This window comes from Berghia stephanieae, chromosome 3 (genome assembly GCF_034508935.2).
Source record: "Berghia stephanieae isolate SIO BIC M18660-M18661 chromosome 3, UCSD_Bste_1.3, whole genome shotgun sequence".
NCBI lineage: Eukaryota > Metazoa > Mollusca > Gastropoda > Nudibranchia > Aeolidiidae > Berghia > Berghia stephanieae.
Window position 1 is genome coordinate 87,680,954 of NC_088362.1, and position 27,500 is coordinate 87,708,453.

Genomic DNA, 27,500 nt, shown 5'->3' on the forward strand with positions numbered 1-27,500 from the left:
TATATATATATATATATTATATATAATATATATATATACATATATGTGTGTGTGTGTGTGTATGTGTGTGTGTGTGTGTGTGTGCTTATGTATGAGTGGATTTGTGTGCGTGTACGTTGGTTTTTCTCTATTTTCTAAATACTGATTAGATCCCCACTGAGGACCGTAGTCACGACCACTCATCAAAGGCAGGGGAAAATACATTTGTAGTTGGCGATCAGATAATTATGAAGGTCAAAACCTTTGTATCCGTCTTATTGGGTCGTCAAAGTGATATTGTAAATAAATCAATAACAGGACGGTAAATTGCCTGTGGATTGTTTCACCAAATTGTTGATTGAACAAAGTCTATAAAAACAGGCGCATTGACCGACAAGGCAGATAGCTATTGATGCTATGCGCTTAATTAAAATACTAAAAACAACTGCCAACCGGATATGACGAACCAACATACAAAACTATGTGTAATGTTAAACCTTTATTGTCTGATTGATATAATTTAGTGAGGACTACGTCCTCATAAAATGGCTGGATAAAAAAAAAATACAGAGCTGAATGACGTCAACTTCGTTTCTTCTATTTATCAGCAAGGAAAAAGCATAAAAATATATAAAAATTGAACTAGAAAAGCAATCAGGTCTATGTTTTGGCAGAGATGATATCGATAAAGAAAAGAAAATCATGCTCTGAGATTGCTGAAGAATTCATGTCAAAATTGTCTGTTTACCGGATTCTCACTCACTGAAAAACTCGAAAAGAGAAAAATTTTCTCAAAATGGGTTCCATATTCACTGCCACCAGCTGAAAAAGAGGCGCGCACCAATTTCTCTAGACAATTCATTCGTCGATTTCGAAAAAAGCATAACATGTTTTAGATCGATTCGCCACTGGAGATGAGACCTAGGTTTATTATTGGGACCCAGAGAGTAGACAACAAAAACCTCCGGAGGTAAAGATCTGAATCAGCAGAAGACATTATTTTTGCAACAAAAGAATCTGTCAAACAGATGGACAATTCGTCTTACGTCATTGCATCTAACCACTAGTTACAGAGAATCGAGAAGTGCATCGGAAATGGCAGTTGCTTTGTTTAATAGACCATATTAATAAATGTTATTTGTGCCAAGTTTCAGTATCCTGTGCCACTTTGTTTCTGAGTTAAATGGGAGGGAAACTTATTTATGGAATAGACGTCGTGTAAAGGTCAACATTTTTGCACTCGTCCCACAATATCAATAAATAAAATATAATGCTATGTGCTAAATTAAAATACTCAAAATATCCGCCAGCTGGACATAACGAACCAACACACAATACTATGCGTAAGGCTGGATGAAAATGTGACTTACCGGCTCTAAACGGTTTTATGTCGGAGTGGTATTAATGTTACAAATTATTGACAGGTCACAATCTGTAGACAGTGGTCAGAACACAATCATATGAAACACCACATGCACAAGATTTTCAAAATATGAGAAAAAAGCATGCTAGGCTGTGGTGAAGGAGAAGGAGACGCCCACCATATCAATGGTCGTATAATACTCACAACATCCACCAGCCGGATAACTGTACCAACTCACAAAACTATGTGTAGCCTTGAACGTTTATAGTCTGATTGATATAATTTAGTGAGAACAAATCACCAAATTGGCTTTCTTAAAACAACAACAAAGAGCTGAGTGAAGTCAATTTCATTAGATATTCAAGTATATTGTAGATGTGTTACGTTATGAATACTAATGTGTGCTCCCTCGGGATGAATGCATGGAAAGGACTCAAATTACCTACGCATCTCCAATGAACGATGGCGACGTTAAGCGTATCCTGATAGGTACAACAATACAATACCATAAGGTATAGTAATGGTGATCATATTATTAGAGTAATTAATCCTGAGAGAAAATAATTTCTTTCTTTTTTATATTTATTTTATTTGCTTTTTTTTCTTTTTTTTTTTTATTCCTTAAAATATATTTTCTGTCTTTTCTTTTCTTTTTTATCCTTGTTTTTCTATATTTTTTCAGAAAGGTTAAACTCTCTTAAACAACATTCGGGATTTTCCGTACCTTAGCGTCGCGTGCTTATTTACAAAATGTTTTCTTATTACGTATCTACTAATTTTTATGAGATGCATTTTTATCAAATTGATAATCAATGACTCTGGTTTATTATAATCATAGACAGTTTTTCTTAACGGAGGCAATATCAATGTTCTGAGAGGATACAAAAACATTTTATGATAGAGGTAAGCTTGCAATGTATCAAATCTGATAATTATATAAATGGTGACATTATTACTCACAATAATGTTGGTGTTGATGATGATGATGATGATGATGATGATGATGGTGATGATGATGATAATGATTATGATGATGGTGATGATGATAATGAGGATGATGATGATGATGATGATGAAAAAAAATAACGATAATAATAATGCTAATAACAATATATAATAATATAATAATAATAATAATAATAATAATAATAATAATAATAATAATGATCATAATAATATAATAATAATAATAATAATAATAATAATAATGATAATAATAATAAATATAATAATAATAATAATAATAATAATAATAATAATAATATAATAATAATAATAATAATAACTAATACTATAATAATAATAATAATAATAATATAATAATAATAATAATAATAATAATAAATAATAATAATAATAATAATAATAATAATAAGGATACTATTAATACTACTACTACTACTACTATACTACTACTACTACTACTACTACTACTACTACTACTACTACTACTACTACTACTACTACTACTACTACTACTACTACTACAACTACTACTACTACTAATAATAATAATGATAATAATAATAATAATATAATAATAATAATAATAATATAATAATAATAATAATAATAATAATAATAATAATAATATAATAATAATAATAATAATAATTTTAATAATAATAAGGATAATAATAATAAGGATAATAATAATAATAATAATAATATAATAATAATAATAATAATAATAATAATAATAATAATAATAATATAATAATAATAATGATGATAATAATAATAATAATAATAATAATAATAATAATAATAATAATAATAATAATAATAATAATAATAATAATAATAAAGTAAACTTCTATAACATCTCCCCCAGCAATTTAGATACAAATAATGCGCAGAATTGAAAAAAATAAGTTAAGCTTTAAATTAAAGAAAGAAAGCTCCAAAGAATTACGTTTCGTCCTCAATCTATTCTTGATTAAAAACCAAGAGAAGAAACGAAAAATGATATTAGACGTGGATAGCCTAGTGACGTAAGCGACTCGCATCACAAGAAAAGAGACCAAGTGGAGTTGAGATCAGTGGCGTGGCGTGATTACAGAATAAAGTGGTGCCAGAATCAGAAGAAAATGACTTAAAACATGTTATATTTGTAAAATACGAAAGAAAGAAAATAAATGAAAGAAAAGACTTACTCAAATAAATAAGAGGCGGTGTATACATTTTCTCAGTTTTTTAAATTATTTTTAAAAATGATGTAATCCACTTTTTAAAAGATGGATGTGGTGCCAGGCACCAAATCAACCAATATAGCCACGCCCCTGGTTGAGATTACTCTTGACCCCTATCTCCACCCATCAGCCATTGATTAGCAGGATCTGTTGTACATAGCCCGGGACGGGACTAATTTGCGTCAGACCTATCAAAGGGTAGCCAGGAAATGTTACTGTATAATTGACGCTACAAAATCATGAGTAAACTTACATTGGCTCTGAATGGCCTTTGCGACATGGGCATTCGCAGTCGTGATGACGAAAGCCAGAAACTATGTACTTGGAAACCTACTCAATAGGGTTCAACAGTAGTGACGTCACTTCACTCGTATTGACGCATAGTAACTTAGTAACTGGTTCTATACTATCGGAACAATGGCGGATGCCCTTATGAAATACGTCTCGACGATCATAAAAGTGTATCCAGAGGAGAAAAACATTATAAATTCTGATCACATAACTTGTGAAAAGTTATAGCCAGCATGAAGAATAAAAAGTGCGGATTTGCTTTGTTTAGAACCAAGCTGCTGGGCGGACGTGACATCAGACAATTGAATCCTATTGCGACAGAGTTTAGATTAGGTCCGATATCTGGTTTCTATGTAGTTTTCTCTTCAGTCAAGCCTTAAAAGGCGGACAGAAAGCTCTTCGTTTGTTTGTTATTGGAACAGTATTTGAGGAATTGCTTATTTAAGTCAATATTATTTGGTTCTTGACCTTTCGTCAAATGCGGCACCAGTCACCATGTATGAAATACCAAAGCTACTCATGCGTTAACTTATATGAGTCTGCCATTGTGCATGTTTGTTTCGGATTATGCAATACCACAATATATACATTTTACCGTAACCATCGTAAACTCATAGCCTGCTACTGCCCCCAAAAATTACCTATCCTAGCAGAAATTTTCATTTCAACTAACCCAAATGATTTTAAAAATAAAAAAAAACAAAACAAAAAAAACAAAAACAAAAAAAAAAAAAAAAAAAAAAAAAAAAAAAAACACACACACACACATACAAAAAAAATAATAATCCAAAAATCCAAAAAACCAAACCAAAAAAAAAAAACCAAAAAAAACAAAAAAACCAAACAAACAAACAAAACAACCCCCCCCCCAAACTAAAAAACAAAAAAAAAAAAAAAAACAAAACAAAAAACAAAAAACAAAAAAAAAAAAACCCAACAAAAAAAACCCCAAAAAAACAAAACAAACAAAACAACAAAATAAACAAAATGATTACCCCCCCCCCCCCAACAAAAAACCCCCTAAAAATGTACCAGCCCCCAACACAAATTATCAAACTTACAAAAAAAAGTAGCAAAGAACCCCCCACAAAAAAATAAACAATACAAAACAAAAACCAACAAAACAAAAACCACCTTTAAAAATCTTCAAAACAAACAAAACACAAACCTACAAAACAACCCCCCCCCCCACACACACACACACAAACAAAGAAAAAACAACAAGACATTAACAAGAACAGAAGCCAAAACAACAAATTGATACTGACAACACAAAGAAGGGTGTGAAACGGTAACCCATGATAATTGGTTTGTTAGGATACCGTGGTGATACCCTATGATACAAACCAGAGAATTAACCACAATAAAACAAGTCGGCTGCTCAACTGGTTCACATGGTTTACCCATTCTAATCATATCAACATATTATTCGGAACAATACATTTGCCAAAGTACGTCGAAGGTCAGAGCGTTCAGCGAAATTACTTGAGCAGTTAATGGGTTTGAGGAACTGTGTTAACTCGGTGCCCCATTCAAAGTTTTGATTTCATGTTTATACTTATTCTGCCATATTCTGCCATATTCTGACAAAACACCTTTATTAAAACACTGACAGTACACTACTTCAAATATCGATGGATAATTATGACCCCAGGAACTTGTCAAAATTGTCTAACTATCTCAAATCTAACATTTCTTGAAAGAAGTTTCAGATTTCAGACTTTTAAACGATTTTGACAATCTGGGGAATACCTTAATGATTGATACTTGAAGTAGAAATTTTCTGGCCGAAATGGAAAAAAATGGTTCTGTCAGTGTATGACAGTATTGTGTTTAAGGGCCCCATTGGTGACAGTAGCAAAATAACTGATACTAAAGACAACAGTCGTCAAAGCTCTGGGTTTGTCGTGGGCGGCGCACAAGTGTGTCATCAAGTGGCTGAGGTTGGGGTTGGGGGTGGATATGAGGGTGGGGGGTGAGGTAGACTTATAGAGAACACTATTACCAATCTTGAGGAGACCAGAATATGTGACGTCAATGATTACACGAAAGCCAACAAACCTATTCCTTTCATTAATCAGTTAACTGCTGTACTCTAGAAAGACACGTGTCCAAATATTAATTTGGCCAGAAAAGTCGTCCTTCAAAGATCGATCGATTCAAATCACCCTCAGCTTGGCAAAAACTCTTCAACCCAGGTATTAGCGAAGTCCAAGAAGAAGAAGAAGAAGAAGAAGAAGAAGAAGAAGGAGGAGGAGGAGGAGGAGGAGGAAGAAGAAGAAGAAGAAGAAGAAGAAGAAGAAGAAGAAGAATCATAACTTTCATGTTCAAACTCAAGTTCAATAGTTTATTTTGGCCTTTCATTGCCAATTACCAAGATTTTTCTCTGAATAAATGACAACAACAACAACAACAACAACAACAACAACAACGACGAAGGCAACAACAAAAACAACAACAACAACAACAACAATAATAGTAATAATAATAATAATAATAATAATAATAATAATAATAATAATAATAATAGTAATTTAATAATATTTTGATGATGATGATGAGGATGATGGTGATGATGATGATAATGATGATAATAATAATAATGATAACATTAACAACTTCCAACATTTTTATAAGATCAATAACTTTCATGACAACTTAGGCCATTTGACAATCGCTGGAAGCGGCCCCGGTCCCCCAACTCTGTCCTGAGGCTGATCCTCTTGCTACGACGACTGTAAGGCAAAATACGCCATATTAACTGTTATGTCATAAAAAAATTGAATTTTCAGAATCTTTTTTGAACACCATCGCCAACAAGTGGAGTAGACCACAGCAGTGTTAGGTATCAGACACCTAGAACACACCTTAAATATGGGGTCTTACTGGGGTCACATTGACGAGGGGATATTCTTCACCCTCATGGCTTTCTGGTGGATGTTCAATGCCTACAGGGATTACATTCTGGTAAGAAAGAGATGTGAGGATTCAATGTCTCTTTTTATTTTATTGACATAGTATAGATAAACACAATACTCATTGGTTTCGATTTTGAATCTTATAAAGGTTATTATTCTCTTCATTGCTGTCTGAAGATATTGGATACGAAATGTTTTACTTACTACTTTACTAAAGCTACCAAACATAGTTATAACTTGAAGAAAATATTTTGAAATTGTTACTTGCGGAATCGATTTGATGATATCGCATTTGTAAATATATGAAGGTTATTATTTTATCATGTGCGAAAATTGGTCGAAATATGTTTAAACAAATTAACTAAGTTTACAATTTGTATTATAATTTGGAAATTTTTATAATTGTTACTTGGAATATTAATGAATTGTATCGCATTATGTTTAAAATATATGAGAAGGCTTTATTAATTATCAATGATGATAAAGAGTTGTCGAAATTTAGTAAAGAAACATTCACATGTTTTGACTGTATTTGATATTAAAATTTCAGGAATGTTTATATATATAAATGTGTATTCGTTAGAATTTGTAAGATATGCAAAATTATAAATAGTTATACCTTTCTTGCATTATGTTTTAAAATGTCAATAGAACGCCCATCGAGTTGACTCACGACAATGATGTATTGAAATGATTACCTCGGGTTTTAAAGAACACTTTTTCTCCAACTGGAACCCTACTGATCCCTCTTTAAGTTTGATCTATTGCAACATTGTATTTCAGGCTTAATACATGTTACGATTTTGGTATTGGTTAGTGAGTACCTCAATGAATGAAATAATTTAGCGATTTCTGATTTATTTGATATAATTGAACTTACCTAAACCAATTCTAAGATGCTTATTATATTTTCTAATAAATTTATTAATTAATCATAAGCCTTTATATTCATCAATTGTTGATGCAAAATTCATTTCCCCAAAAAAAATATATATATCAGAAATGGGCGCGTTGGATCACCTATACACAATTAGAGTCTAACTGTTTATTTATTTCAATTTCAAAGGGAGAAAGTCTGGGTCAAGAAGTAATGCCAAGAATCAGCTACCCTATCATCATCGGCAAGAAATCGATTCCTTTTGAGATCGTATTTTTCAAGATTCTGTTTCCACTAGTAGGTCAGTTTCGAAATTCTCAATCAAATTTTGATGCATTATCTTAAGCTTTACCATGGATTCATCTTTTGAGCACAAAATTAATGTAATTTTTTAAATTAATTGATTACAAAATTAGAATAAAAGGTCTATATTGTGAAATGTTACATATTTTGTTTCCCAAAAATTCTAGAAATCTCATCGCATTGCTCTTTAAAACGATGCAATGCTTATGTCAATAGTTATCAAATGAAAAATTGGATTCAGATCCAACACATTTCATAGCTGTCTAAGAAAAATAATCATTTAACATAATATCTAAATCTTAAACAATATCATCACATCGTTTTGCTTAAATCTAAAATAATGTTGTAAAGTTATATGCTGTCACTATGTTAATAAGCCATATATCTTCATTCAAAATCAATTATGTAGACATTATTCAAGATGATGGTCATAGCAATGACTATGAAAATTTTTGTTTTCTATTTTTGTAGGAAATACTACTCTTAAATCAAAGCCCTATCTCCACTGAGTAAAAATCTTTTTGAATTTTGACAATCCATTAATATATATCTAACAAAGTTATGCAGTTCCAAAGATGACATTTACTTGGATGACTCACAAAGAGAAAAAAATACGGAAAATATGGGACGCTTTTTCTGCGTTTTATTCTGGTTTGTGGCTGTATCTCGCTTAATACGTGGAATTAGATAGTAAATCTTGGCAATTTTATGGCAAAATTATCAGAAAAGACACCAGAAGAGTTCTAACTTGTATAGTTTTAGAGCTGTATGGCTAGGGTCAACTATAAATTTGTTTTAAAATATACATAATATTGATCATTTGGAACTTTTCCGAAGTGTAATCTTGTGTCTACAACCCATACAAATGACAAGAAAAATGCCTGCTGAATTATTATCAATCAGTCCCGTGAGACCATGGCTTATGTTAGTTCTAGTATTTATTTGAGAGAGAGAGAGAGAGAGAGAGAGAGAGAGAGAGAGAGAGAGAGAGAGAGAGAGAGAGAGAGAGAGAGAGAGAGAGAGAGAGAATGTGTTAATCTACTATCCCTATGACATAACAATGAAACAATACCTTAATTTTAAAAAAGCGCGCGAGGATTTGTGTCGTCCGTCGGCGCGAACAAGGTTGCCAGATGGCCACATATGTGGCCAAATATATAATTTTGTTTCTTGACATTTATCCTAGTCTATTCAATTTTCTGTTTGTTACAATTTAGTTCAAAGTGGGCCAGTCTTAATATTGAAAGCCATATGATTTTCTATTTAGCCACTTTTGAAGTCGAATTTGGTCAGGTTAAAGTCTGGCCACCTGGCAGCCTTGCCTCGCTCACGTCATTTTCGTGTCGCGCGATGGTGGAGCAAAATGGCCGTCTCTATATTTTCACTCATTGAAATGCAAATTGGATTGATGTTTTGTGAGAATATTTGAAATATAAATAGAAGAAATGTGCATATATAACCTTATGACCGACAAAATCTCTCCTCTTTGTAGTTTTAGAAATATTGTACTCTAAAGAGTAAAAATCTATTTTTAACGGTCTTCTGGTAATCGTACGAGTTTTGTCGCTTGACATAAACTAAAATGACCTCTTTTCTAACTGTGTGCCAACTTTCAGTCATATTCATCTATAAACAGCGTCGTAATTAATTTTTTAAAATAGCATGTACGAAACGGCTTCGTCCCATATTTTGTCGCGAATTTGGGCACTTCGTGAGCGAAAAAGAGGCCCAAAGATTTGTGCGGGATAGTCATTGTTACATTACCATAACAACACTTAAGAACGTAACAAAAACAATGTATTTCGCTGTCCTATATTCATTTTATTATCGTTGTATAGTCCGGTACGATGGGTTTACGTGCAACTCCTTAATTGAACAAAATTATCTACTTAAAAAGGGTACCAGATACTGACTGGATATTATCCCCATGAAAAATATGCCAGAAGAAAGAAAGAAAGAGAGAGAGAGAGAGAGAGAGAGAGAGAGAGAGAGAGAGAGAGAGAGAGAGAGAGAGAGAGAGAGAGAGAGAGAGAGAGAGAGAGAGAGAGAGAAGTTAGGCTGAGGAAGATTGCAAGATGAATTGTATATTTATGTTGTTAGAAGAAGGGTATTTTGACATTAATGAATTGTAGATTTTATGTAGATAGCGTCTGTGTACATATTCAATGTAAAATGATTGGTAATCATCAATTCTTCTTTACTGTCAGCCTTTCTTGGCGAATTCACGGAGGGTGGTGTCAGGTATATGGATTCTAATGGCCACTTTGTGAAGCTTGTGTACCAACAACATATGACAATGTATGGGACCTTCTTGATACACGGCGTCGTCGATCTGATGACTCATTTGAAGAAACCTCTTTATCCAGGTAGGTAATATTAAATCTAATTAAAAATAGAAATACGTCTATATATCTAAAAGTTACAATTTCAATACCATAAGTATCTCATGCAGTGCCAGGAGGCGCATATATTAAGGTAAGTTGTAGACTCATTTTATAAAACTTGTCTTCGACCTGAATGTCTTTGGTTCGAGTCCTATTGTGGGCGGCACAAAGGGGAGTCCTTTACACACATTCTCTTGAGTTCCGGACGGCTAAGAGCGTTTTCTCTATTGAAATAAAAAATGTAGTTGCGCCTTACATGGGTCATATATCGTCCTACATTTTAATTGTTGCTGTGGGCTTGGGACCCAATTTAAATTGTTTTTAGCACACATTTATCGGATATTAAATGAGACATCTGTAGGCCCATGGAGCCGAGCCTATCACGTTTCTATAGCGTGAAGCAGACAATAGCAATTGCTTAATACCCTTTGAATAGGACGCTAGTCTATCGCAAAGTACCTTCCGCCAGATCCAACACATCCAGATACCCAATCATTGCTGGTCAGATAAAAATCTCGACCTTACCCGAGATCGATCTCGGTCCCTTAGCCTGTAAAGCGAGTGGTTAACCAACTGAGCTATCGGGACCACTGTTATAGGATATTGCACGATATAAAAGCTCGAGTTTTTAAATATCCGTTCATATTCAAGTGATGTTCTGATCATATCGAATTAAATTTGAATTTTATAGATTTTCCTTTATAAGAAAGTATAATAGTTTCTGATCTTGAATTTGAGAAGATAGAATTAATGCCTGAATGATAGGGTCGTTATTAATCTTGCGGAGAGTGCTCTACGACACACCAGCGCCCAAGAGTATCAAACAAGTTAGAGGAACATGAACATATCTATGGCCTAGTTCCACGGGTTTCTCCATCCTCAATACGCTACGCAATGCTTCTTTTATCTTCTAAGTCTTCCATATGAAACATATTTCCATTTCTTGTTGTAAAAATCGCCCGTTGAGTGTCATTTTTTTTAACAGCATATAAAATATTGAAGTTTTTAAAGCTCAGTTGGTAGAGTACATGATTCACACGCAAAAGGGACAGAGATCGATTCCCGGATGCAGTCAATATTTTTTTTGACCCCCCCCCCCTATCCACCCAGCAGTGGGTTGGCCTGTTAGATCTGGCGGAAAACACTTTGCCATAGACTAGCGCCCAATCCAAAGGCTAGCAAACAATTGCGATTGTCTGTCTCAAACTATATAAACGCGAATAAGCCCCAGCTCTATATTTATACAATAGAACTGCTTAGAACCAGATACGCATTCATAGTTGAGTCGCGTGGCGTATTGTAGTAAAATGCCTTATCCCAGGAAACGACTCCGGAGGCCAGAACCACAGTCTGTCCTACCTGTTAAGTGTGCATTTCTGCTGGCTTGGGACCCCATTGTAAAGCGCTTTGGGCACATATAGCCAATATTTCACTCCAGTTCCATCTCATGAGAAGCCATGATCTTAGTTGATATTGCGCTATGAAAAATCATAAACAAAAATGAATAAATCAGCTTTAAAAAAGAACAAAAGTTTTGGGCACAAAACCCTTCTTCAGTCAACAACAAAAAAAACAAACAAATAATTAAAACATAAACACATTACTCAAAAACCCCAATAGACGGCAGAAAAAAAATAATAAACAGAAGTCCTTTTTGTGATAAGATCTTGAAACCGTTCTGTGTTTGGTATTTTGTTCATACTGAAGTTGCTATATTCCTTTTTATTAATTGCTTTTTACAGTCCACAACCTCTTGCAGCTTAGTATCACTATATAAATCACACGTTTTTACCCCCCCCCCCCCTTCCTCCAGGCATGAACTACATCACGGCGATGGCGGCTTTTATATGGTTCAGTGTGAGTATGTACAACCACGCATCCATGCATGGCCGAGAGCCAGCGGATCACGTGATGCACGTCATCATTATCTTTGTGACGGTTACCTTATGTATTACAAGTAAGTTGTTTCGGAATGAGAAAGTTTAGTACCTAAATACCTGTTAATTGGGAATCACGAAAAACGAGCATACAAGCCGAACGGGCATACATGCGTAATATTCCAATAAAAGTCTTAGAAATACATACTCCATATTGACTCTTCTATTTGTAATCATTATAATAGATTCGTTTCTTACATGTTCTCTTTTCTCGATTAATATAAATATTAAATCAAGAATTTTATTTTTCACATTGAAAATACAATTTTCCAAATCATTCACTTATATCCTTTAGCCTTATTCACAATATGGTTAATTGCACTTTATTTAAACAAAATTATATCATCAATGAGAAATGAACCCAACGCCGCAGTTAACTGGAGACGGTGCCAGATGTCATCGCGATTCGAGTTCGTCTTCTATCTTTGCCATGATAGACATTTCAAAATTTAACTTACATACCCTGTCTTTAAAAAAAAGTCTCTTCATCTACATCCTGCCCATTGAAAAATGCTTGATAAGTAAAGAAATCAATAAGACAATCAATCAACACCTCGATATACCACCGCACAACTTGACTCATATTCATTATTTGATTCACAAGTTGACAGGATGATAGAAAGTATAATGAATAAATCTATAACAGCAATGCCGTCAAGGCCGAAAAAATATAGCCCCCCCCCCCCCAAAAAAAAAAAAATCAAACTAAACGGGTGTTTAAGCAAATTGAGATCAAAAGACGGGGTACTAAAGAATTGAGAATTAAATTTTTTGAAAATTGTTTCATAGAAAAAATGCAGACATTTCAGTCAAACTGACATTCTCATGGAAACCATTTTTCTGTTGTATTGGTCGTGTAATTACTGCTGTTATTATTGTTTTGGTGTTTGCTTATTGTTGTTTTTCCAATAAATTGTCATTAGTAGTAGATTAAGATGATGAGGCCAACGACGACAAACGGTGGTATGATGATAACAATGATTTCCATACTTGACATGTGCTCCAAGGATATTATAAAGTATATCTCAGGTGCTTCTGGACAATGTGACTGCGGACTTGAAAATGAAAATGGACATCATGTCCTAATGGAATGTCCAAGGTGCAACCAGTTGAAAAGGAACTTCTGGCCTGACCCAACCCCATACTCAAAGAAGCTGTACGGCAGTGAGGACGACCTCAGGACCACTGTGGGCTTCATTCACCAGACCGGACTGACCATGTGACGTGACGGGAACGAAGAAGAAGAAGATAAAGTATATCTCATCATGCCATTTCTGATAGAAAACTTAAATCCCTTTTGGTATTAACAAACTTAAGATTGATCCCCATATCACTGTAGGTACGTGATATCCTCTTTATTTTTCTGATCAGCTATTCTAGAGGTGTGTTGGCAAAAAGGCGTCTGGACTCTGCTAGTGAGAACCTACTGCCTTCTGACAGTCGGTACCTGGTTTTTCCACATGGCTAATATGCTGTATGCTGGGGACAGTTTTCCGGGTAAGAAACAAAACGAGTTTGAAACATATATTCATTGAAATATATCGTATTAAAGAAATTTTATGAGAAAGTAATGAATCAAAACCGACTTTGAGATTTTAAAAATCCCATTAATGTAAACGTCGTCGGAAGTACAAAGCACTTAGATGACACGTCTAGCAAGTTGATCTTGATAGTTCTCAAGGCGGTTTTTATTTAAAGCATCACATTAAATGAATCATTTCAAATAGAACATATGAAAAATAGAAAGCAAGTAATAAACTAGAATGTGCTTTTACCTTATCTTAACTGGACTATTGTAACTTGCTGCAGTAGCAACTTTCATTAAAGGAAATAATAATATACATATTGCAACAAATCTAAAATAATGCTGACGGATATGATGTAAATTTTCAAAAAGCAGGAGAGCATACAAGCACAAAACTTGTTCTTATAAACCTACAACACTTTTTTAAAAAGCCATTTTATTATGTATTGTTGTAATGCGCCTTGAGCTCTCCAGAGGGAAGGCACGATCAAATGAATATTATCATTATCATTGTATTTATTATTATTATTATTATTATTATTATTATTATTATTATTATTATTATTATTATTATTATTATTATTATTATTATTATTATTATCATTATTATTATTATTATCATTATTATTATTATTATTATTATTATTATTATTATCATTATTATTATTATTATTATTATTATTATTATTATTATTATTATTACTACTACTACTACTACTACTATTATTATTATTATTATTATTATTATTATTATTATTATTATTATTATGTAAAGATGCAATCATGTTGAGTTCTGAGATGGACATGTTATTTATTCACTTATTCGCCGATTTCATTCCCGATTTACCAGGGGGGAAAAGGTCAGATTTGGATTTGACTGCACCGCGCAATGTGACTTATATCAAGGCTATGTTTGGTCTGCATCTCTTTGTCAACCTTTTGGTCATGTTGCTGACTTATGTTGTCATGTACATGGCTGTCCGGATTGTCTATGGCGTTAGGATTGAGGTAAACTTATGGCACCAAATCCCTGAATACTTTACTTTCCGAAAAATGTATTTACTGGAACCTTGAAAGAAATCTGTTTACATTAATGATAAAAGTGATATATCTTGTAGCCTCGGACTAAATTATGTGCGCATACATGATTTCCTTTCCCGTACTATGCTATTCATCATCAACAAACATCAATATCCCTCCATCAGATTGAGAGTTTGCATTTCTGCCTGTCTGATAATACACACACACACACCAGCACCAACACACACACACACACACACACATCTATATATATATATATATCAGACCTGCCTACTTGGAAATCTAAATATTCGTAGTTTTTAGAAGATAAATATTGAAGCCGTCATAGTCAACTTTACAGATCAACAATTTGCCCTCACAATGATTAGATATCACTCCAAGATCCTTATAATTATGCATCCTGGAATCAAATTTTATTTTCAATAAGTTTTAATTGTTCAAAAATGCTCATGAAGTTCTGAAATTGAATCCAAAATTTCTTAATTCTACGAATTTTCTCTCTCTCTCTCTCTCTCTCTCTCTCTCTCTCTCTCTCTCTCTCTATCACACACACACACACACACACACACATATATATATATATATATATATATATATATATATATATATATATATATATATATATATAATTTAAAATAGGGTTGGGGTTTAACATGGTGCAGCCCATGTTGCATTTGTGAAGAAGAAATAAAAGCGTTATTTTTATAAGTTTAAAAAATATTAGGAATCACATGATTAAAATTGCTATGAGTCAAGTAGTCCTGTAATGTAATAGTTAAGCAGTCAGACTTGTAAATTAGATAATCCGGATACAAATCGCGAGAGGCCAATTTTTCATTAAAAAAAAAAAAAACAAAACAAAAAAAAAAAAAAAAAAAAAAAAAAAAAAAAAAAAAAAAAACAAAAAAAAACAAAAAACAAACAAAATCTAATGCATTGCTCTTTCATTTGTCTTTTTATTTGTTAAAAAAAAAGAAAATTTTGTTTTTCAATTGGAAAAATGCACGTCTTTATCATTGCTATCAACATTTGCATACCATTTGTTTTGCTGTATCTTCTTTTCAATTTTTGTTTTTAGTTTGTTTCTTCTTTTTTGTTTTGTTGTGTTATTTTGATGAAGAAATGCATCCACCTTCTCATTATTATTAGTATTTGCATACCAGTTGTTTAACTGTTTAAAAAATTTTTTTTAGATTGTTTGTTTTATATTTTTAGTTTAATTTCGTTCTTGTCTTCTTTCGTTTTGGGTTTAATTTAAAAAAAAGCCGGGCCTATTTAGCTATATTGGTACACTTAGCAACATTTACCAAATACATCTCCCTCTTTTCTGGCCATTTTGCCCAAATAATCGCTACCTCCTTGCAAATCTATGTTGTGTGGTGTTCTGTTTTTTTGGTTTTGAATGAAGAGTGGTTTTCCAAAACTCCCTAACTCCGTTTTTCCTATTTTGAGATATTGATTATTATCTCCTCTAAAATTTCTCATTCGGTCAATTTTTAATCATAATTCTCACAAATCTAGAAAAATTATTGTGTCAATTGATGCTTAAAATAAATTTTACATTTCAATTTATCTTTTGGATAGAAAATCTCAAAAAAAATCGAGAATTCGTTTTGGAAAACCAGCCTTCAGTTGAGTGGCACATAAAAAAAATGGCACATACCCTTTAAAACCCCTGTCAAACCGGACCTTTAAGGAAGTGTTACATCTCCTCTTACATGTTAAGTGTTGCTTTTGTCCAAGGACCTCTTATAAAATGCGTTGAACACGTTTATTATATATCGCACTATATAAACGCTCAACCATGAACGCTCAACATCATTGAAAATATAAATCAACCTTTTCCTAAAATCCTTCCACAGGTACAGGCATTGAAAGACAGCTATGATCAGTTACATTATAATCCCTTGGCCACGGACTCGGAGAGCTATCCCCGCAAACTGCTCAGAAAGCGTCAGACCATGGCTGACACGTGTGTGGATGATTGCTCTAGCATCAACTATGACGTCAACAGTCCACTAACCACAATCTAGCCAAATATTAACACATCTTAAAACTGAATAAAAAAGCAACATAAAAGATAACACAACAAAAAAAAATTGGTCCTCTAGAGCAATGATTCTCAAACTTAGTTGGGTCATCGCCCCCCCCCCCCCCCCCCCCCAAGGACTGTGTGACCCAGTCCACGCCCTCCCCCCGCCCTCTTCCAATCCCGCTTTTTCACAATCAACACAAAATGACTAGGGCAGACAAAGACAAAAATATACTTTTGGGCGATATTATTGGGCAAATTTCTCTCTCTCTCTCTCTCTCTCTCTCTCTCTCTCTCTCTCTCTCTCTCTGGCATCAAAGGCACTTAAAAAAAAAAAGAATTAAACATTACATCAACTTGGTGGCCATTCCATTAAAATTTAATGTGATGTATTTGGTGTGCGTCCACGAGTTTGTCAATGTTTGGGGTCATGGATGTCAGTTGTAGTAGCAGATCCCCTCTATATATAATGTTGAGACGATTCTGGACTTTGGAAGGTGCAGGAAATTTGCAACAAATTGCTATCAACCAGAAATCTTGATACTTTCCCCCGGGGCTTTAACTCGAAACCATTTTGCAGTTCAAGCAGTTCATCTTGGGTGGTGGATTGAGACAATATCAAACTGCTATGGACTCAGGATCATGCTGGCACATCGAGATCAAGGAGGTCCTGGAAGCGATTTCTCATTTCAACTTCAATTTTTTCAATTTGATCTGTGAAGATTCGAATGTTGTCATCAGAGATATGCTCTGCAATGTCTTTAAGGTTTGGATATTTAGTGGAGTCTCTTAGGCAGAGGGAACGCCTGTAATTAGGAAGATTTTTATTTGCTATGAAGCTGGATATAGTAGATTTCGCTTGGATCATGTTGATGTCATTACCTTGTAACTGAAGGTTCAGTTCGTTGGATTTTCCGTAGACAAATTAAGAAATTAGGGAGCAGGCACCGGTGTAAGGTAAAGAACTGAACAAGTGTGTATGCAAGGTGCCGAACAAAGCAAGAAAGAAAAATACAAGAAAAAACCATCCCAAAAAATCAGTCGACCTCGACTGTGGATCGAACCACAGACCTTCTGATAACCGGTCAGACGTGCTACCATTAAACCATAGAGGCTCCCTCCAGAAGGTCTGAGGTTCGATACCCAATCGAGGTCGACTGATGTTTTGGGATGATTTTTTTCTCTTGTCCTTTTCTTTCTTGCTTTGTCTGGCACCTTTCATTCACAATTGTTCAGTTTATCTAACACTGGTGCCTTCTCTTTAATTTATTAATTTGATATTAAAAAAAATAGAAATAAAATGGAGCAACTCAAATGTCTTCGTCCCTTTCCTCGTCCTCTCGTGTTCAATGTATGTGTTGTTTGATGCACGCGAGGGTTCACAGCGAAACATGCGTACCCTTGTGAAGAATATAGGTCGTATTAAAATTGCCCCGACTATCGGGAGCCTCTGTGGTATAATGGTTGCAGGTCTGACCGGAAATCAGAAGGTCTGACGTTCGATCCCCAGTCGAAGTCGCCTGATTTTTGGGATGTTTTTTTCTTGTATTTTTCTGTCTTGCTTTGTTCGGCACCTTGCATACACACTTGTTCGGTTCATTATCTTTCCGTAGACATCAGACAGGTAAGTTATTTTGTCTTTGATTTCGTTGAGCTGGTCAGCGATTGGAAAACTGATTGACTGTAAAAACTGGACAACGGAGTTGAATAGTGCAAATAATCGAGCACGACAGTTCCCTTTAGAAAGCCATCGAATTTCTGTGTGAAGCAGTAACCTATTGAACTCCTCGTGATTCTCAAAGCAAAGCTGTTTGAAAAGGCGCGTATTGAGCACGTGCGCGTTGGCGATGTACAGCTATTCATGCAATGGCTGGGTTAGAATTTTAGCCACTAGGTGTTGACTGTGAATCACACAATGTAATGAGAAAATGTTTGGCACAGCCTCCTTCAAAAATGCTGTATAGCCACGATAGCGCCCTACAATGGCAACTGCCCCATCTGTGGCATAATCTACCACGGTTGTGATTGGAATTTCCTATCTTCGAAATAATCGCGAACAGTTTTGTACAGTGTTGCCCTCTTGGTGTCTGTAATCCTCTTCAACAGTCGTAATGTCACTTCCTTCCTTATGACGCATGGTAACTTAGTAACACTGGCTCTAAACTATCGGAACAATGGCGGACGCCCGTATGGAATATATCCCCGGCGAGCATAAAAGCTTATCTAGAGGAAAAAAACCCCATAAAATTGATCATGTTTTGACTTTTACACATTCTGATCACAAGGCATATGAAAAGTTTTAGCCAGCATGAAAAATAAAAAGTAATGATTTTCTTTGTTTAGAACCAAGATGGCCGCCGTTGCCGGGCGCGTGACATCAGACTATTGAATCGTATTAAGGTGCGTGCGAAGAGAAGTTCTCTCGTTAAATTGAAAGGTGAATTTAGTCACTTTCAAAAGCTGAATCAATTGACCTCAGCTTCTCCTGCCATTTCATCAATTCGCCTTTGAATCGTGCTGTTACTTCAGGATAAAGCCTTCATTACTGGTTCGTGGTATTTGTGTAAAACAGTCTTTATAACCTCCCGTATGGCTGCGGCAAAAAAGTTTCACCCATGATGTAAGATTTGCTTAAAAAATCAAAATAACTGACTTCTAGTAGTTCCTGATCATCGCCCCCCCCCCCCTCATGTGAGACTTCACACCCCCCCCTCCACCTCCCATTCAAATTTTGCTTTCATCGCCCTCCCTGGGGTACCTTATCGGCTCCCCAGGGGGCAATATCGCCCACTTTGAGAACCACTGCTCTAGAGCATTGATCATCATATTTTGACAAGCCAAAAAAAAACAACAACAAAAAAACAAACCCCAAAAAACAAAAACAAGAACAAAAACAGAACAAAACAAATTAAAAAAAAAACAAAACAACAAATCAACAACAACAAATAAACACACATCAACACACACACACACACACACACACACACACACACACTCAATGAAATAAAAACAGAAAGAGTAGCCTTCCAGAGCATTGTTCCTAATATTTTGACACACGCATTGGATTGTATTTAACTGCTTCTTATGTAATGACAATGATGCGACAGAGACTTTCACCAATTCTTTTTTTTTTCTTTTTTGTTTTTTTCACTGTTGGAGATCTTGCACCATGGACCTTGAACAGAGGTTTCTTGAATCCATGTCGACCGACAAAATTATGGGCCCTTCAGATATTTCCTTCTAAAAGGCTCTTTACTCACATTCTCTCACCGTACTCAGGTGTAAAATGAGTACTTGGCAGCGTTACCTGTATTGAAAAAAATTGTAACCTCGCCTAACATGCGTCATGTCTCGTTCTACATGTTACGTGTTGCTATTGGTCGGGATCCTTTGTAAAGTGCGTTGAGTAGGTTTAGTGGATATTGCGCTGTATAAAAGCTCACGTTTTATTTTATTTGTAAGTCTGGTAACCCGAATTGGGCTGTAATGGAAATACTCTCAAACCAACTCAAATTTTGGTCCATTACAGTAATGTTAAATCAAACTCATAATTGAGTTCGGCTATCAGACTTTCTGATATATGCACATTCCCCTATTACAAACCAGCCCGCTTCCTATCAACCAATTTATGACAAATGAAAGTTACTTTACGAAATGATTTGAAAACAAAATGTTAGCCTTGACAAAACCATTTAGAATCCTTCATGTCTTTTATTGTTATAAATAATTGATTGACAATACGCGATCTGGCGAGAATGCAGCATTGGCTCTTGGTGGCAGAAATATTCCCAATGGAAAACAAGGATTTCTCCTCGAAGAGTCAAAATATTTAACTCTTCGGTTTAGAACAATGAGCTCAGCAGAAATTCAAACATTATGCTCGTTGAATTTATAATATGAAGAAACTAAATTGAGTAATAGTAATTGATTCAATGACTTGCACACTCATCATATCATCTACGGCTATAGCCTTGTACAGCTTTGTATTACCATTTTTACAATTTGTTTTTGCTGTCGGCACAAGAAATGTTTTGAACAAAATTGCTAGCACTTTCCTTTTAAAAAAAGTTTTAATATTCATTTTTGTTTATTACTTTTTTTTTACCATCTACAACGTCTAATAGATAAGTTCTCTCTCTCTCTCTCTCTCTCTCTCTCTCTCTCTCTCTCTCTCTCTCTCTCTCTCTCTCTCTCTCTTTCCCTCTCCCCGCAACTAGACATTGCGGTTTAATTCAGATTTCGGTATTAAGGCTTGAAATTGAATGTCCAACATGTGATTTATCCCTGTATAATACCCTGGTTGGTCAAAAAGTCTTTTACAATTTTGTGAAACTGAATCAATAAACCCTCCACAGTCACAGGGAATACATGGGAACAGTGGCGGTTCTAGCCTATTTATAGTGGTGGGGCAACGATGATTCGGTCATATATATATATATATATATATATATATATATATATATATATATATATATATATATATATTTATTTATTTATTTTTTAATTTTTTTTTCACCTTAAAAAAAATAAAATATTTCAACCACAAATAATCACACTCACGATGAAATGACAATACCAGTAGATTTTAATTATTCTAAACGGAATCAAAAATGAATCACGAAAGAGAATACAACAAAAAAATAAAGCGACGAGACATAATGCGACAACACCATGACAATACAAGTTCATTTCGTTCACTCGAAAAATTAAAGAGATGCTTTAATCCCTCAACGGCGATATTAATATTTCTGTTACATTACTGGTTTTCAGTAGTACGTAGTAACTTTAAAGTTTTCATCGAGAAGCAAAAACAGCAATTTGACTCGAGTTTCATTCAGAGCTCAAATTGCATCATTTTTACTGCTCTCTTGGTGGTTAGAATGATTGTGCCGGTGGTTGTAGTGGTTGGAATTGTGGTACCGGTGGTGGTGGAGGAGGAGGAGGAGGAGGAGGAGGAGGAGGAGGAGGAAGAGGAGACGGCGAGGGAGGATGTAATTATAGTAGTGGTTTTGGTGGTGCCGTTGGTTAGAATGATAGTTGTGGAGACGATGACGGAAATTATATAATGATGTTGATATTGTATTTATTGCTATTGTAGTACTTGTCGTTAATGTTGTTGTTGTTTTTGTTAATGATGATGATGATTATGATGACAACGACGATGTCGTCGACAATGATGATTACCATACGATATTACAAAGTTTATTCAATCTTAGGCTTTCGCCAATAAATCATACAATTTGATGACAACATACATTAAGGTGGAAAAAATGGTAAATGGAACCAAACAATAAACTGATACCATTAATAACCACAAAAGATACAACAATCGTAAAATCACTAATAATAATAATAATAATAATAATAATAATAATAATAATAATAATAATAATAATAATAATAATAATAATAATAATGATGATGATGATGATGATAAAAACAATAATAATATTACCATCGTCATTACTAACACCACCATCATTATTACGTTTCCAATCAGTTTTTCTCGTTTTTTTAAAATTTGATACCTATAATAGACGAAAATTCCAGTGATTTTTTTAAAGGGTAGTTAAAATATCTACGATTTTATTAACCCTGAAAACTACGATTTTTATTTTCCTATTTCAAGTAGGCAGGTCTGCTATGACAAGTATCAGTTCCATAGTCAAAAAAAAGACAAACAAAAACAAAGTTTATTTAATCTTAGGCTTTCGTCAATACTTCATACAATACAATTAAGACAAAATAATGCTACCAATCTCTCCTCATGCAACAATAACGACCGTGTTATCTTTACTCCTCACCCAACCAACCCCTAGCTTCCCGCCTCTTCATCGCGAACTATCTTATGTATGTATTAGCTTCAGGACGGGCAAGTACGGAATCTGCCCACCCTTCCTTTAAACGTATTTATTTCCTCTATAACTTAGAATTCAACTCTCTCTTTTCTCAGAAGAGTATTTCTCGTATACTAATTCAATTGTTGAGAAAACCAAAATGGTGGTTGTATTTTATATATTTATTTAGTCGTGACTTTTGAATAAAAGTGTTTTGTTTTATTAGAGGGAATACAATAGAATATACATTGTTTTGTAAAAATATTTAGTCTGGCAATAAAAATACAGCGGTAATTACTTTAAGAATTAAAAAAAAATTTGTTAAAAAAAAAATTAAAAAATTAAAATAAATGAGTTTTGAGAAGCACTAAAGAAAACGAGAAAAAAAAAAAAAGAAATAATTTAAACGGATTTAAAAATATAAAAACAACACAAGTTAATACTAACTTGATATAATATTAGTAAATTAATAAATTTAATTCAATACTGGAACCTTCCCAATGTCATTACATCAATGGTACCAGCACAAGTAAGGCAATAAATAAGAAAAAGTTCGTTTGCCAAAATCTCTATTTAGTGTTCACTGGTTTATAAGGTGGGCTCATTTGAATTAGCCCGACCTAGAACTAGAGAGGCCAGACAGCAAACTCGGAGTTCAGCGTCAGGCGACGTGACGATGAGATGACGATGTGGGCGGAGTGGAGTGGTTGGTTGGGGGGGGGGGGTGATAAAAAGAACAGGAGCGTATCCTGGTTTATGCATTACGGGGTGCATGGTGATTCTCAATCTATCAAAAATACACACAAATTGATTTTAGTACGAAGTATCAAGTTTAAGTACTAACTTTTAAAATTATCTAATTTAAATTAGATTATTTCGGACATGGTAAAACAGCATAAAAATTGAAAAAACAGGCTGGTATTTGCCCACCCTGCCCATTATTACCAGCCGTCCCTGCATGGGAACTTGCGATAGTTTAAACACATCCTATTTAAACATTAACATTCCACATCTTCTAGAAGTTTTATCGAATCTCCAGGGTTATGATCCGATGACGCTGGCCGTTCTGGTTTCCGATGAAAAAACCCGTTGGTTGTAGGCTTTATCAAATGTCTCTCTAGTGTTGGGAGGTGGTCGTAATCTTCAAAATACCTGGGACTCTGTGTGAATAATAAAATAAGAGAACAAGTTAAATATTTCATGAATAAATAGCATTGTTTTATCATATATATATATATATATATATATATATATATATATATATATATATACAAAAGACCAAACAGGCTGTCACAAAGTGGGTGACTGTCGCAGAAGGGAAGTACGGTCACCAAAACTACGCTCCTCGTCTACGACTTTTAATAGGCCAGACTCCGACCACGCCAAGTATCGCCTTGTATTACCGTTTTTTATTTGTTTCTGTTGTTGGCTAAAGAAATGTTTTCAACAAACCAACAACAATCAAGGCGGTGTAAACACTCATTTATAATTTTAATACATTAATTTGTTTGATCAGCGGGACGGTCCTGGCTCATCCAGTGGAATACCTGCTCCATGAGTAACAACAATAAACGGTCCAAACCGTACCAAGATCTTGGTGATATGGTTGGTCCCTACGTCTCATTGTTACGGCTTAGGTATGCATTGCATTGATTCATTGTCAACCAGAGATTTATATTTAAACCAAAGTCATTTCGTTACACAGGCAATATGCCTTTAGATGCTCTACAGGACAAGTTTGATTTAATGATAGCTTTGATATTGGTATACAATAGTTAGTATGGATATTATACACGATATAAAAGAAACAACCTCCTACCACAAACAACCAGATAAATATAGAAACAAGCAAACAAAATGTGAAGATATATCCACAAAATACGCTCATAAAGCTTAACAATGGTTCCCAAGCCAGCAACAACATTTAACAAGTTGGACGACACATCCTGCCAGTTAGGCATTATTGGCAACAACACATTCCAGTCAGTTTCTCTTTTTACACTTGAGTGCGATGAGTGAATGTGAATAAAGAGTATTTTATAAGGACTCGACTTTGCGCCACCCATATCGGGACTCCAAACAGGGAAGGCAAGTGTCACACAACACGACCGCAAAGCCTCACAATTCATCAATTATATTCATTAAAATAAATTCCTAATGGAACACGAATTAGAAAGGCAAAGAGTGATATTCATAAAAATTACATTAGTTATAGATGTTGATTGAAATTTAGAATTCAGATGAAAATAAAAATTGGTTGCATTTTCCATCCATTATGACAGCAGATTTCATTAACTGATACGCAGGTAATGAAATGACAATAGGAGAGAGTAGTCGTGACGTCACACTTTCTACTCTTCCGGTTCCAAACTCATTGGAAGTAGGTATGTGTCAAGTCCTTCGGAGGACTAATAATCAATAGGTTACACAATGAATCATAAGGTGGAATAACACTTTTAGTTTCATGGTGTTTAGGCATATTCTTAAGATTTATAAACGTAAAAGAGCGAGGATGGATGCTCTTTATTGACAACCTGCCTATATTTAGACTAGAAAATAAAATGCCATCTCACTCTTAAATTAGAAGATCAATTACACAAGGTATGTATCTAGGCCTCTGAAAAAATGCTATATTTTACCCATTATTTGCACCACCCAATTGTTTCTAGATATTTCTAATTGTCGCTATAAAGATACTCAACATTCACATAATCCCTCTCGCCCAAAATTTAATCTTACTTTGATGTGGATACCAACGTGTAATTTGAGTGTGACGTATACGATGAAGTAGAGCACCAAACTGATGACGAGATTGACAAAAAAGTGCATCCCAAACATGGCCTTGACAAAGATGACATTTCGAGGATCCCTTCTATCTAAGTTAGATGATTCTCCACCTGGAATAGAATATTGATATGATTCATAATGATAAAATGATGATGATGATGATAATGATAATGATAAGAATGGTGGTGATAACTATAATAATTATGATAATATTAAATAGTAATAATAATAATAATAATAATAATAGTAATAATAATAATAATAATGATAATGATAATGATAATAATAATTATAATAATAATAATGATAATAATAAAATTAATAATATTAATAATAATAATAATAATAATAATAATAATAATAATAATAATAATAATAATAATAATAATAAATAATAAATAATAATAATAATAAAATAAAAATAATAATAATAATAATAATAATAATAATATAATAATAATAATAATAATAATAATAATAATAATAATAATAATAATAATAATAATAATAATAATAATAATAATAATAATAATAATAATAATAATAATAATAATAATAATAATAATAATAATAATAATAACAATAACAATAATAATAATAATAATAATAATAATAATAATAATAATAATAATAATAATAATAATAATAATATGATGTGTAACATGCCTAGCAGGCAGACGTTTTGTTTGTGATCTTCGATATTTTTGACTTTTAAAAGATTAATTGTCTTTTTCTTAAACGGAATTTTTTTTTTTTCAAAGTTTCAAAGTTTATTCAATCTTAGGCTTTCGCCAATAAATCAATAATTTGATGCCAACATACATGAAAGTGGAAAAAAAAGAAAAAAAGGTAAATGGAACCAAAAAATAAACTGATACACCACACAAAAATACAACAATCGTATTACCATCAATGCGTACAATAAATAATAATAAATAATAATAATAAAAATAATAATAAATAATAATAATAATAATAATAAAATAATAATAATAATAATAATAATAATAATAAGAAGAAGAACAAGAAGAAGAAGAATATCAATAATAATAACAATAATAATATTACCATCATCACTACACCCCAATCATCACCGTTACAACCACCACCATTACCATTATCACTACCACTATCACCATCACTTTTACATTTCCAATCAGTTTTTCTCATTAAAAAAAAAATAAAATAAAATAAAAATAAAATATTGATAACCATCACAACAGACCTCCTCACTACCGCGAAAATTCCCGTAGTACTACGGCTAAATCCCGAGCTGGATATAATAAAGGTTTTTAATTAAATGTCATTTCTTGAAAACGAAGTTCTGGTGCCAGAGCTATCACATAGAGTTAAAAATATTTTCCCCCACGCATTATAAGGACAAACTGGTGATTTTTAAGGGTAGTTAAAATGTCTACGATGTTATTTACCCTGAAAACTACTTATTACATTTTCCTATTTCAAGTAGGCAGGTCTGTTATGATAAGTATCAGTTCCATAGTCAAAATAAGACAAACAAAAATAACTTTGATTTTGATCAATAATCCATACAATTTGATGACAACAGACATGAAAGTGAGAAAAAAAGGTAAATGAAACCAAAGCATAAAATGATACCATAAATAATCATAAAAATACAACATTGTAATACCACCCATACTTACAATAATAATAATAATAATAATAATAATAATAATAATAATAATAATAATAATAATAATAATAATAATAATAATAATAATAATAATAATTGTAAAAATAACAGAAGCGCCACAGCAATAATATCTAGTATTGTATTTGTAAATGAGGACCACGCTTATATCCCATTCGTTGACAATTAAGAAGATAGGGATTATATCATGGTAATTCTGTTTTGGATAATAAAGTTATTGACTTTTAGTAATACTAGGTGCTCCAAAATGCTTTGGTCTGGGTGATCTTTATCTTCGGGAAATTCCAACATAATAAATAGCCCACCACTTATTTAACACATTTCTATCGATGATTAAAGTTCTAGAAGAATGGGATTTTGCG

General features: G+C 33.4%; 2 protein-coding genes and 1 pseudogene across 5 annotated transcripts in view; 1 reads left to right on the forward strand and 2 right to left on the reverse strand.

Annotated features, from left to right (window-relative positions):
* Positions 1–1,622, reverse strand: part of LOC144968743 (uncharacterized) — an 18,001-nt gene extending 16,379 nt beyond the window's left edge. Inside the window, exon 1 of one of the 2 annotated variants that reach the window (XM_078907381.1) lies at positions 1,547–1,622. The gene's annotated coding sequence lies outside the window, so the exon portion shown is untranslated. Of the gene's footprint in view, positions 1–1,349; positions 1,497–1,546 lie in introns of those variants that run through there. The other variant, XM_078907380.1, reaches the window with a different exon arrangement.
* Positions 1,623–1,696: 74 nt separating this feature from the next.
* Positions 1,697–16,936, forward strand: LOC144968742 (transmembrane protein 45B-like). 2 transcript variants are annotated; one of them, XM_078907376.1, is made up of 8 exons: positions 1,697–1,854; positions 6,618–6,792; positions 7,810–7,921; positions 10,131–10,289; positions 12,121–12,264; positions 13,616–13,741; positions 14,620–14,777; positions 16,673–16,936. In XM_078907376.1, exons 2-8 carry the CDS (start codon positions 6,700–6,702, stop codon positions 16,841–16,843), a joined length of 963 nt encoding a protein of 320 aa, XP_078763502.1. In that variant the 5' UTR covers positions 1,697–1,854; positions 6,618–6,699; the 3' UTR covers positions 16,844–16,936. The 2 variants fall into 2 exon arrangements, with proteins under 2 accessions (XP_078763502.1, XP_078763503.1); XM_078907377.1 differs by lacking the exon at positions 1,697–1,854 and adding an exon at positions 2,161–2,245.
* A 6,741-nt stretch (positions 16,937–23,677) lies between these two features.
* Positions 23,678–27,500, reverse strand: part of LOC144969376 (transmembrane protein 45B-like) — a 12,924-nt pseudogene continuing 9,101 nt past the window's right edge. The window contains exons 7-8 of the transcript XR_013644750.1: positions 25,419–25,576; positions 23,678–23,839 (exon numbers count right to left, since the gene is read on the reverse strand). The product of XR_013644750.1 is annotated as a transmembrane protein 45B-like (transcript). The remainder of the gene's footprint in view (positions 23,840–25,418; positions 25,577–27,500) is intronic.